This window comes from Tamandua tetradactyla, chromosome 4 (assembly GCF_023851605.1).
Source record: "Tamandua tetradactyla isolate mTamTet1 chromosome 4, mTamTet1.pri, whole genome shotgun sequence".
Lineage (NCBI taxonomy): Eukaryota > Metazoa > Chordata > Mammalia > Pilosa > Myrmecophagidae > Tamandua > Tamandua tetradactyla.
In genome coordinates, this window is record NC_135330.1 from 200,305,054 (window position 1) to 200,317,885 (window position 12,832).

At 46.9% G+C, this 12,832-nt stretch overlaps 1 protein-coding gene across 16 annotated transcripts in view; it reads left to right on the forward strand.

Moving 5' to 3' along the window:
• NBEA (neurobeachin) overlaps positions 1–12,832 on the forward strand; it is a 752,331-nt gene that overhangs the window by 704,777 nt on the left and 34,722 nt on the right. For all 16 annotated transcript variants that reach the window (XM_077159019.1, XM_077159015.1, XM_077159017.1 and 13 more), the window contains one exon: positions 6,882–7,049. In XM_077159019.1, the coding sequence (XP_077015134.1) occupies positions 6,882–7,049 (168 nt within the window). The remainder of the gene's footprint in view (positions 1–6,881; positions 7,050–12,832) is intronic.

Consider the following 12,832-nt stretch of genomic DNA (forward strand, 5'->3'; position numbering starts at 1 on the left):
CTTGATTTCCACCAAATGTCCTCACATCATGTGGCTTTTAACAAGAGAATTAGCAGGTTATTTTCAGGAAGGCACCACTTGAGGAATGGCTAAGATACTGCCAAGCAAACTTAAATTCTAAAATAGTGTTTCCCCTATACTTTAAAAGAAAAAGAAATTAATGAATGAAAATTTGGAATGAATAAATTATTCTTTCTTATGTATAATTCCTCAGAGTGCTTGTATGGCACATAAATGAAATGCAAGAAATAATTGACTCCTGGTGCTAACATGACCAATTCGTGACAAGAACTGTCTTGTGTTTCTAAGACATCTTACTCTTCTGTCTGCTTTCCCTAGCAGCTGCAGTGCTGCCAAGCAGACTCGCCACTCCAAGAGCAGCGCTTCTTTAAAATAAGTCTCACTCTTTGGTGTCCCCGTAAATACATGTTCTCCAAGCAGGTGGGTAGCACCTGTAAGGATTCCGCATGGTAGGGCAAGCTCTGTTCCTCCAGGATTTGCTCTCACCTGTTCAAAAGAATTAAGTTTAACCTCTGACTAAACTATGAGAACTGCATATACTTGTGCATTTCTGAAACTATCATAAAACATTTTCATAAATGAAGAGTGCATTTTCATTATGAGAAGTCATTTCCAACTTGTGCTCCTGAAGAAATGAAAGAAACAAGGCCACTAGGGTTTTCCTCTGTCTGAAAGCAGATTCCTGTTATCATATAGAAAGTGATAGTCTGTTAAGAATCTGGCATTATGCCAAGTTCTGCTTGTGTAGGAAAGGCAAACTGCCCCCGTCTCACTTCATCATCCGGAGGCAGCAGGGCCTGAGGTGGGAGGCTGGAGCTGTGCCTGCCGCCCCGGCCCCACTCCTGCCCAGAAGGGCACCTCCCCCCCGCCCTGGCCCAACACCTTTTTTCCAACTTTATGCCAATATCATGCCAAAATAGGGCCAGACGTCCATGTTAAAACTAGAAAATATAGCCAGTTATCTGCATCTTTCCATTTTTGCTGAAGGGATACTTATTGGGGGGAAATTAGAGAAATATATACAAAGCTTAGATACTAAAATGAATAAAGAAGTGTTTAAATCTCCCATAAATTCTATAAATGCAACTTCCATTTTGCTATTGTTTTGTAACATTAAAAACTAACTTTATAGTGGCTGGGTAGTTCACATGAGATCTAGTTCAGGCTGAGGAAATGTGCTCTAGCACACTTATAACTTGGGCTGGGGTTATCTTCAGTCATTTGAAGGGTCTCTTTGTAATGAGTCTACAGTATTAACAGAGGTGTCACATCCCCAAGAGATGGTGACGGCCCTGTGTCAGCCCCTCCGCCTCCCTCTGAGCTGTCCTCAAGAAAGTCAAGGCAAAGAGGACAAATAACATGTCCGAGGGAGAGCAGTGGTTGTCAAGTGAGCGATTGAAAAGGTGTTTGGTGCATTTGTGGAAATCTTTACTTGTCTACAACCTCATCACCTTTGCTTATAACAGTGCTTTGATTTACAGTGGTGGTTTTTTTAGTCCATCTTATTTGTTTTTTTAGTGTGAGCAATAATATATGTAATCAGAGTGATTTATGTTTTGTAAATATAATGGTAAGGCTCATATTTCCCTGAAATCCTGAAGTCCCAAGCGTGGAAGCTTTGGAAGCCTGGAAGAGAGATGCAGGCACTTGTGGCAGCTGCTCCAGTAAGCTCCAAATGCGCCCATGTGCACCTCAGGACTCGGCCTCCGCTCCACCGGACCTGCTCGCACAGGACAGACAGGACCTCTGCTGGCACTGCCCACAGGTGGACCTCTGCTGGCTTCGCCGGTCCTCGTCTGCCTCTTCAGATGTGCTTTAGAGGAGGCCCTTCAGCCGCGCGGGCACCGAGGGCAGCTTTGCTCCTGCTGTCATGGCCTCTGAGGCTTTAGGGCAGAAGGTCTTGTGTGACACGGAACAGTTTACGTTTGGGATTTATTGTACAGAAAAAAAACTCGCGGAAAGGATTTGGTGAAAATAGGGTGAAAATTGTCGGAAGTCCTTTGTGCAGCTCGGGGCTTCACATCCCCGCTCTGTCGCCCGTGGCCGCAGCCTGTGGGCGCTCGGCGACCCGGTGACCCTGTGCCCCTAAAGCCTGGCATCTGTGCGCTCAGTGAGATTTGATCGAGGGCCAACCACGAGCAGGGCGCCAGGGGCCACGGGAGCGCGTGGGCTCCACGCCCGCCAGCTGGGGTCACGCCCAACTCCGGGGCAGACGGCAGGGCCCACAGAGCCAGGTCGTCGGTGATGCCGAGAGGACCAGGACACCGGGGCCGAGCACTGCAGCCACGCTGCGCTTCTGCTGAGTAACTGGCTCTTTCACTGGGTAACAGCGGCAGCGTCACCTGATCCTGCGGGGAAGCGGCAGGGACGCCACGGAAGCATGACATGGGATGGCTCCTGTCTGCTCGGACGCATGCAGCTCCCAAAAGCAAGTTTTTGAGGCAATCCCAGAGGGGATGGGAAATATTCTTGCTGTAGTCTGGACGAGGAGGCAGGATTCGATATTCATGCATAAGGGATTCAGGAGGAACAAGCGTTCTCTCCTCACAGTTAATTCCAGTAGCCTAGTTTCCTTTCATAAGTCTTAACAAAGCTCTATCCCAAGTGCGCTAGAGAAAGAAATCTCTCCCCTCTCATACCCCTGGCACAAAATGGAAATTAGAATTAGGTAAATGCTATTCATCTACAAGATTTCCTCTCTGATTTAAATAACACCCTCATTTCCCTCCTCCCACCTACCCCCGGGCAGGGGTGTGGATGGGAAATTGGTTTACCTGGCTGAACGCTATTGCTTCTGCCTTTAGATGCAAGTACAGGGTCAAGTCAGGAAGCTCAAGGCTGTGTGACTCCACCCACACTCTTGGGGAACAGGGTTTCTTTATGTTTGCCAGTTGTACTGGTACTAAAATCTTGTTTCAGAGTCCAGAGTGGATTTGTGCTTGAAGAAATTGTTTTGAAGAGAATAAACAGATACTATGTTTTAGTGACAAACGTAATACTGTTTATGTTAGTTAAGGAGCTCAGTGTCACACTTAAGCTTTAGATAGGTTGATATACTTTAATTACTTGATATATAATATTCAACTCTTAGATATGCATTTGATTTAGAACAGATTAGCTTTGACATGTTCTAAATTGGATTTTCTTTTCTTTCTGCATGGTAACTAGGAAAACAAAATCTGTAAGACTTCATCTGTTTAAATTCCTCTGTCATTTTATTTTATTACCAAAATTGGTACAGAGTTATTTAACTACAATTAATTATTGATTGATTCATTTTGCTGCCTTTCTAGTAGAATAGAAGAGTATAAATAAATATATACCAGATATTTTCTAGATTTAAGTAAAGATTATTATGAACAACTGTGAACTAGTAAGTTTTAAAATTGGGATGAAATGGATAAATACTGAGAAAAATTAAAAATGTCAAAATTGGTACTAGAAGAAATAGAGATATATAAGCCTTAAAGAAATTTTTATGATAAAATCTTCCCATTTCCCCAAAATCCAGGCCCATATTACTTTACAGGTAAATTTAACCAGATTTTTAAGAGATAATTAATTCATTTTTCATGCCAGTTGTTCCAGAAAACATGGAAAGCCCCCAGCTTATTTTATGAGACTACCTTGACTCCAAATGTAGATGAGAAGACTGCGAGGGTTGAAGGAAGGAAGCATGAAACAAGGACGGAGGAGGGGAAAAAAAAGAAAGCGAAGAATGTGCCAACTCTGGTTCTAATAGTTTTACTGTTGATTGTATTGGTTTTTCTGGATTGATTATTGTATTATCTGCAAATAATAGCAATCCTTTATCTATATCTTTGTTCCATATATATATATATATATATATACATATTTATACGCTAAAGGTGACACCACACATTGATGAAGAAAGGATCTTTGTTTAATGGATGGTTTTGGAAAAACTATCTCATTATAAAAGCAAAAATTATACCAGGTCCTTCCCTAATACCATGTGTGAATGAAAGTAGACTCTAGATGGGTTAAAAATGTGTAAGTAAAACCATAAATATAAAGCTAATTGATCAAAATATTTTTGTAACCTTAAGAACAGCATAGACAAAGTAAATAGACATAAGATGCCTTGGAAGAAGGAATTTACAGAGCCTAGAACCAGCAAGGAACTAATCTCCAAAATATGTAAAGAACTCTTGTAAATCAACAAGGTAAAGGCAGTGTTCTAGTTTGCTAGCTGCTGGAATGCAACACACCAGAGACGGATTGGCTTTTAATAAAAAGGGATTTATTTTGTTAGTTCTTCAGAGGAAAGGCAGCTAACTTTCCACTGAGGCTCTTTCTTACGTGGAAGGCACAGGATGGTCTCTGCTGGTCTTCTCTCCAGGCCCCTGGGTTCCAACAACTTTCCCCGGGGTGACTTCTTTCTGCATCTCCAAAGGCCTGGGCTGAGCTGCAAGTGCTGAGATGAGGAATGCCGAGCTGCTAGGCTGTGCTACATTGCATTCTCTCATTTAAGCACCAGCCAATTAAGTCAAAACGTCACTCATTGCAGCAGGTACGCCTCCTAGCCAACTGCAGATGTAATTAGCAACAGATGAGATTCACCTACCGTTGGCTCATGTCCACAGCAACAGAACTAGGTGCCTTCACCTGGCCAAGTTGACACCTGAATCTAACTAACACAGGCAGGAACCTGACAGAAAAATGGACAAGGGGCATGAACAAGAAATGTACCAAAATTGGTACAAAGTTATTTAACTACAATTAATTATTAATTAATAAGAAAAGCCCAGGGACCAATGAGTACGTAAAAGGTGTCACACGTGCTGGTACTCAGCGGGCTGCAGTGACAGCAACAGGGTTATTTGTATCTGGTCCACTGCCCAGTACTGGGAACCTGGGTCCTAACAAGGGGACGCTAGGGAGACCCTCGTGGGGGACTGGAGGGTGGGCGCGGGGCTCAGACCTCCTGGTGCGGAAGGCAGCAGTCCTCTCCCAGGACCAGGCCTGAGATGCCCCCAAAGGGTGTGCCTCGCCAGCCATCGGGGCGCGCGCTCGCAGGCACTCGCGGCTGCAACATAGTACGTCCTTAGGCGCAGTGCCAAGTGAAGAGATGGAAAAACAGTAAAATCTGTCACCTGTGCCATTTTAATCCAGCAAAAATACCGACAGAGGAGGAGGAAAGTTTCATGAGGACACATGCACGCAGAAGGCAGACATTGCACACGTCATAAACGTGCCTGCGGTGGAAGAGGAGACAGAAGCCAGGGTAGAGATGGAAGGGAAGGAATATATTGGGGAACAGCCACAATCCCTGCCACCCCCATGATTGCAGTATGCGTTTTATTTAATAATGGTTTCAGTCGATTGAGTCAGTCTCGTCTTTGCAGTATGTCTGGTGGAGTCTTGCTCAACTGGTGATATTGTTAAAATCTTCCTTTAAATAATATATTTGATTTCACCAATATTGTGAATTCCCATAAATAGACTTGGACAGTGGCTATTCATAATAAACCAACATTTATTCATTTTTTTCATCATTTCATTTATTGCACCAGGCACTGAAAGCATTAGTGAATTTAGCCTCTATTTTTCTTCAATGTTTAGCTCTTCTGAATTGACAGAGTTGCTTCTGCTAACTGACCACGTGGTATTGTTGACATAACCAGTCCAGCATTAACCAGCAACGCCTCTTCTGCATTTTTATCCCATTTCCTGTGTTCTATTTAAACTGTTATTTCAAGATCAATGAGGTATAACATATAGAAAATATGTTTGGTTTTAGTAAGGAAACACAATCATTTCATAAAATCGGATTGTTTACCTTCCCAAGTGAGAAGGGAGCCACAATAATTTGTATAAATAAAATATTAGCCAAAAATTTTGAAAGGAGTAAACTAAAAAGGAAGCTGTCACAGAGGATGATAAATTATTAGTTAAATGTTGTGTCAGGAAAAAATGAAAGGTATTATTCAGAATATTTTCTATATTTAAAAAGTGAAATATGATTTTCTGAGTGCTAATTTAAGAATTCATGTATTAATTGAGCTCCAAATTGGCTCCGACACCTCAGGAACACGGGTGTGCAGTCAGGATGACTTCATCCGCATATTGAGTTACAGCTATGACTGAAAGAAATATCTTAAATGGCTGCACGTGGTTGAAATTGAAGATGCGAGATCTCCAGCTTTGTGTTCTGTAGTTTAAGCCAGTGTCTTCTTTCAAGCAGTGAGGAAGGAAGGGCTGAGAAGTGAGGGCCGCAGAGGAGGGGCCCGGGGCCCTGCAGGGACCCGCTGCAGCCTCCGAGGCGGGAGCAGGGGAGTCCGGGCCAGCTGGGAGGGCGCCGCCCTGAGCTGTGGCTCCCCAGTAGCCAGTGGGCCCTGAAAGTGCCCGGAAATCCAGAACTCTGTAGGAGCAGATCACCTCCAGGCACAGGGAGGCCATTGCCTCCTAGTGGTGTCAGGGCACTTTGGGCAGGAAAATTAATGTGTATCAACACCTCTAGCAAAATGATTTAATTTCAAACTGATTTTTAAAAATTAGGAACGAAAATTATTGTAGGATGGTATTAACACAGGCATTTCAGATTACTTTTCTTTTAAACGTGAATGTGCTTTTGTAAGACATCATTTAATATTAAAATCCATATAGTAAACCTAAGGAAGCAAATAGAAAGTAGAGCAAGAGAGAATTTTAATTTAGGTCTGTGCTGTATTGGAGGGAATACTTTGCCATTTCCAGGAACAGATGATTTGCATGGACTTCAAACACAGCATAAAATGCTTGTTCTCCTTATTTATCCAGGGTGTTTCAGAGCGAGAAAGGGCTCCGGCACTCACTAAGTTTGCATGGTCTCTCATTTCTTTCTTGATCCATTTCAGGCCCTGGAAAGTGAGTTTGTTTCTTGCCAACTCCATCAGTGGATTGACCTTATTTTTGGCTACAAACAGCGAGGCCCAGAGGCGGTGCGTGCCCTGAACGTGTTTCACCACTTGACCTACGAGGGCTCCGTGAACCTCGACGCTGTCACCGACCCCATGCTCAGGGAGGTGCGTGTTGGGGGCATTTTATTCCAGAAGGTTCTCTCATCTCTGAAATGCAAATTAGACTTTCTGTCTCTTTCTGTATAGATTTCCTTTCAGCACAAGTTTTTACAAAACTTCAGGTTCTTGACAGATGTGGGAAAGTAAATATGTTGCATATTAGACACAAATAACAAGATGCATATGTTTTTCCGTTCTGAATTGTGGGCATATAGGATGCACTTCAGTATCCCTGTTGTATTTGTTTTACTTCAGAATCTTTAAAAAATGCTTAATACACTATATGTTGATTAACAAGAACGAGTTGAATATTTAATTATGAATATTTCATATTAAAATAATATGCCATTGTATTTTTTAAACATAAAAGCAAAACTGCAACCTTCTAGACAGAGTGCTCAAAAAATGCATCAGTAAAATAGATGAGGTAATAGTATTTTATTCCCAGATGTTCTCACACTGAAATGTTTGCAGCTAACAGTTGGGAATTATATGCTCGGTATGTGTGTAAGTATTTTTAGTGAAAATATTCTTTAAACTATTATTTGAAAGCTTCCACATTGCATAAAGTACTCTCAGGTAGGGGAAAAGAGTGAAGATGCGACAGCTGTGAGGTAAGTGTGGCTGCAGGGAAGCATGTCCCTCTGATACCTCCACCAGGACGCCTCCATCTGCTCTGTGCAACGCACATCATCAGTTCTGCACTTCCAGGCAGCAGAATGCTTTTTATTATTATTATTATTCTGAATTTTAGAGGTGAAAAACATGTCGATTTGGGAAATGAAGCACTGCTTGAAGAATTTACACCCATGGGGCTGCGGGCAAAGCAGGGAAGAGGGTCCTGCCGGGTCAGTGGGCTGTGGGAGCTGGGCCCCAGCACGCCTGGCAGGCAGCTTTCAGGGACTGCCCTGTGCCGGCTGGATGGCCAAGGCAAGGAGTCAGGGCCTGCAGCAGAGAGAGAGGCGGGATGAGTGACCGAGAGAGAAGCCAGATGCCATGGGAACGAGGGATTGTGCTACTCACAGTGCCCTCCCCTGTTGTGTGCACACTCTGCCAGGCTACACTGCAGGAGGTAATTCTGAGCTTAATTATTCTCCTGACTGCATCTTTGCTCCTTACCCCACCCTCACTTACACCAGCTCCATACAAATTCCATGCTCCTTTTTAAACCAATCAGATAAAAATAATTGGAATAGGTCAGAATTGTTTTTTTCACTTCTAAATATCATATCGTTTTTGTTGCTGAAGATTTTATTTTTTGTTTTTATTCATTCTGCATTATTTTTGTTATACATTTGTATCATTAGTCACTATCAAGTTTTTTCCTTATAAAGAAGATTCTAAGTTAATCCCATTAGGCAAAGTACCATTATTTGAAGCATCTTCTGGGTGACGGAAGTGCATGGCGGCTCGAAGTGCACAGAGAGTGTCACCATTTTCATGTCTAAGCAAGAATAAAGACAGAAATGGGATTAGAATTGAGACTTTCTACACATGCATATACTGATTGTTACTTTAGTCATATAAAAATACCTAGTGATTTTTATGTGAACATGTATAATTTTTTAAATATATTTTCTTGGATGGGAAAATATTTCCACGCTGCTTGCTCTGCATAAAGACCATCTGAAGAGTTTTCCACGACTGTTTCTGAGGCCATAGAGTAAAACGGGATTTTGAATACCAGGATGCCTTGTTTTGGGACTCTGTCCTTCAATCATTATGTATTTGATCACAAAACTGAGGTTCAATGAGATATACTCCAAAATCATTGTTATATGTACGTCTTCCCAACCTGATAACTCACCTCTAAGAAACCTAGAGTGGGTGTATACTTTCCCGGGGCACTAAAGTGTGGGCGTGCACTTTCCTAGATGTGGGTGTGCACTCTCCTAGGTGTGGGTGTGTACTCTCCTAGGTGTGGGTGTGCACTGTCCTAGGTGTGGGTGTGTACTCTCCTAGGTGTGGGTGTGTAGTCTCCAAGGTGTGGGGCATATACGCTCCTAGGTGTGGGCGTGTACTCTCCTGGCTGTGGGTGTGCACTCTCCTGGCTGTGGGTGTGCACTCTCCTAGCTGTGGGTGTGTAGTCTCCTAGGTGTGGGGCATATACGCTCCTAGGTGTGGGTGTGCACTCTCCTAGGTGTGTGCGTGTACTCTCCTAGGTGTGGGTGTGTACTCTCCTAGGTGTGGGTGTGCACTCTCCTAGGTGTGGGTGTGTACTCTCCTAGGTGTGGGCATGCACTCTCCTAGGTGTGGACGTGCACTCTCCTAGGTGTGGGGCATATACGCTCCTAGGTGTGGGTGTGCACTCTCCTAGGTGTGGGTGTGTACTCTCCTAGGTGTGTGCGTGTACTCTCCTAGGTGTGGGTGTGTAGTCTCCTAGGTGTGGGGCATATACGCTCCTAGGTGTGGGTGTGCACTCTCCTAGGTGTGGGCGTGTACTCTCCTAGGTGTGGGCGTGTACGCTCCTAGGTGTGGGTGTGCACTCTCCTAGGTGTGGGCGTGTACTCTCCTAGGTGTGGGTGTGCACTCTCCTAGGTGTGTGCGTGTACTCTCCTAGGTGTGGGCGTGTACGCTCCTAGGTGTGGGTGTGCACTCTCCTAGGTGTGTGCGTGTACTCTCCTAGGTGTGGGTGTGTACTCTCCTAGGTGTGGGTGTGCACTCTACTAGGTGTGGGTGTGTACTCTCCTAGGTGTGGGGCGTATATGCTCCTAGGTGTGGGTGTGCACTCTCCTAGGTGTGGGTGTGTACTTTCCTAGGTGTGGGTGTGCACTCTCCTAGGTGTGGGTGTGTACTCTCCTAGGTGTGGGTGTGCACTGTCCTAGGTGTGGGTGTGTACTCTCCTAGGTGTGGGTGTGTAGTCTCCTAGGTGTGGGGCATATACGCTCCTAGGTGTGGGTGTGCACTCTCCTAGGTGTGGGTGTGCACTCTCCTGGCTGTGGGTGTGCACTCTCCTGGCTGTGGGTGTGCACTGTCCTAGGTGTGGGTGTGTACTCTCCTAGCTGTGGGTGTGTAGTCTCCTAGGTGTGGGGCATATACGCTCCTAGGTGTGGGTGTGTACTCTCCTAGGTGTGGGTGTGCACTCTCCTAGGTGTGGGTGTGTACTCTCCTAGGTGTGGGCATGCACTCTCCTAGGTGTGGACGTGCACTCTCCTAGGTGTGGGGCATATACGCTCCTAGGTGTGGGCGTGTACTCTCCTAGGTGTGGGTGTGTAGTCTCCTAGGTGTGGGGCATATACGCTCCTAGGTGTGGGTGTGCACTCTCCTAGGTGTGTGCGTGTACTCTCCTAGGTGTGGGTGTGTACTCTCCTAGGTGTGGGTGTGCACTCTCCTAGGTGTGGGTGTGTACTCTCCTAGGTGTGGGGCGTATATGCTCCTAGGTGTGGGCGTGTACTCTCCTAGGTGTGGGTGTGCACTCTCCTAGGTGTGGGTGTGTACTCTCCTAGGTGTGGGTGTGCACTCTCCTAGGTGTGGGGCGTATATGCTCCTAGGTGTGGGCGTGTACTCTCCTAGGTGTGGGCGTGTACGCTCCTAGGTGTGGGCGTGTACTCTCCTAGGTGTGGGTGTGCACTCTCCTAGGTGTGGGTGTGCACTCTCCTAGGTGTGTGCGTGTACTCTCCTAGGTGTGGGTGTGCACTCTCCTAGGTGTGGGGCGTATATGCTCCTAGGTGTGGGCGTGTACTCTCCTAGGTGTGGGGCATATACGCTCCTAGGTGTGGGCGTGTACTCTCCTAGGTGTGGGTGTGCACTCTCCTAGGTGTGGGTGTGCACTGTCCTAGGTGTGGGTGTGCACTCTCCTAGGTGTGTGCGTGTACTCTCCTAGGTGTGGGTGTGTACTCTCCTAGGTGTGGAGCATATACGCTCCTAGGTGTGGGTGTGTACTCTCCTAGGTGTGGGTGTGTACTCTCCTAGGTGTGTGCGTGTACTCTCCTAGGTGTGGGTGTGTACTCTCCTAGGTGTGCGCGTGTACTCTCCTAGGTGTGGACATGTACTCTCCTAGGTGTGGGGCATATACGCTCCTAGGTGTGGGTGTGTACTCTCCTAGGTGTGGGTGTGTACTCTCCTAGGTGTGTGCGTGTACTCTCCTAGGTGTGGGCATGCACTCTCCTAGGTGTGGACGTGCACTCTCCTAGGTGTGGGTGTGCACTCTCCTAGGTGTGGGGCGTATATGCTCCTAGGTGTGGGCGTGTACTCTCCTAGGTGTGGGCGTGTACTCTCCTAGGTGTGGGTGTGTACTCTCCTAGGTGTGTGCGTGTACTCTCCTAGGTGTGGGTGTGTACTCTCCTAGGTGTGGGGCATATACGCTCCTAGGTGTGGGTGTGCACTCTCCTAGGTGTGGGTGTGTACTCTCTTAGGTGTGGGCGTGTACTCTCCTAGGTGTGGGTGTGTACTCTCCTAGGTGTGGGCGTGTACTCTCCTAGGTGTGGGTGTGTACTCTCCTAGGTGTGGGTGTGCACTCTCCTAGGTGTGGGGCGTATATGCTCCTAGGTGTGGGCGTGTACTCTCCTAGGTGTGGGTGTGTACTCTCCTAGGTGTGGGCGTGTACTCTCCTAGGTGTGGGTGTGTACTCTCCTAGGTGTGGGGCATATACGCTCCTAGGTGTGGGTGTGCACTCTCCTAGGTGTGGGTGTGTACTCTCCTAGGTGTGGGTGTGCACTCTCCTAGGTGTGGGGCGTATATGCTCCTAGGTGTGGGCGTGTACTCTCCTAGGTGTGGGTGTGTACTCTCCTAGGTGTGGGGCATATACGCTCCTAGGTGTGGGTGTGCACTCTCCTAGGTGTGGGTGTGTACTCTCCTAGGTGTGTGCGTGTACTCTCCTAGGTGTGGGTGTGTACTCTCCTAGGTGTGGGGCATATACGCTCCTAGGTGTGGGTGTGCACTCTCCTAGGTGTGTGCGTGTACTCTCCTAGGTGTGGGTGTGTACTCTCCTAGGTGTGGGCGTGTACTCTCCTAGGTGTGGGTGTGTACTCTCCTAGGTGTGGGCGTGTACTCTCCTAGGTGTGGGTGTGTACTCTCCTAGGTGTGGGTGTGCACTCTCCTAGGTGTGGGGCGTATATGCTCCTAGGTGTGGGCGTGTACTCTCCTAGGTGTGGGTGTGTACTCTCCTAGGTGTGGGTGTGTACTCTCCTAGGTGTGGGTGTGCACTCTCCTAGGTGTGGGGCGTATATGCTCCTAGGTGTGGGCGTGTACTCTCCTAGGTGTGTGCGTGTACTCTCCTAGGTGTGGGTGTGCACTCTCCTAGGTGTGGGGCGTATATGCTCCTAGGTGTGGGCGTGTACTCTCCTAGGTGTGGGTGTGTACTCTCCTAGGTGTGTGCGTGTACTCTCCTAGGTGTGGGTGTGCACTCTCCTAGGTGTGGGGCGTATATGCTCCTAGGTGTGGGCGTGTACTCTCCTAGTTGTGGGCGTGTACTCTCCTAGGTGTGGGTGTGTACTCTCCTAGGTGTGGGCGTGTACTCTCCTAGGTGTGGGTGTGTACTCTCCTAGGTGTGGGTGTGCACTCTCCTAGGTGTGGGGCGTATATGCTCCTAGGTGTGGGCGTGTACTCTCCTAGGTGTGGGTGTGTACTCTCCTAGGTGTGGGCGTGTACTCTCCTAGGTGTGGGTGTGTACTCTCCTAGGTGTGGGGCATATACGCTCCTAGGTGTGGGTGTGCACTCTCCTAGGTGTGGGTGTGTACTCTCCTAGGTGTGTGCGTGTACTCTCCTAGGTGTGGGTGTGTACTCTCCTAGGTGTGGGGCATATACGCTCCTAGGTGTGGGTGTGCACTCTCTTAGGTGTGGGCATGCAC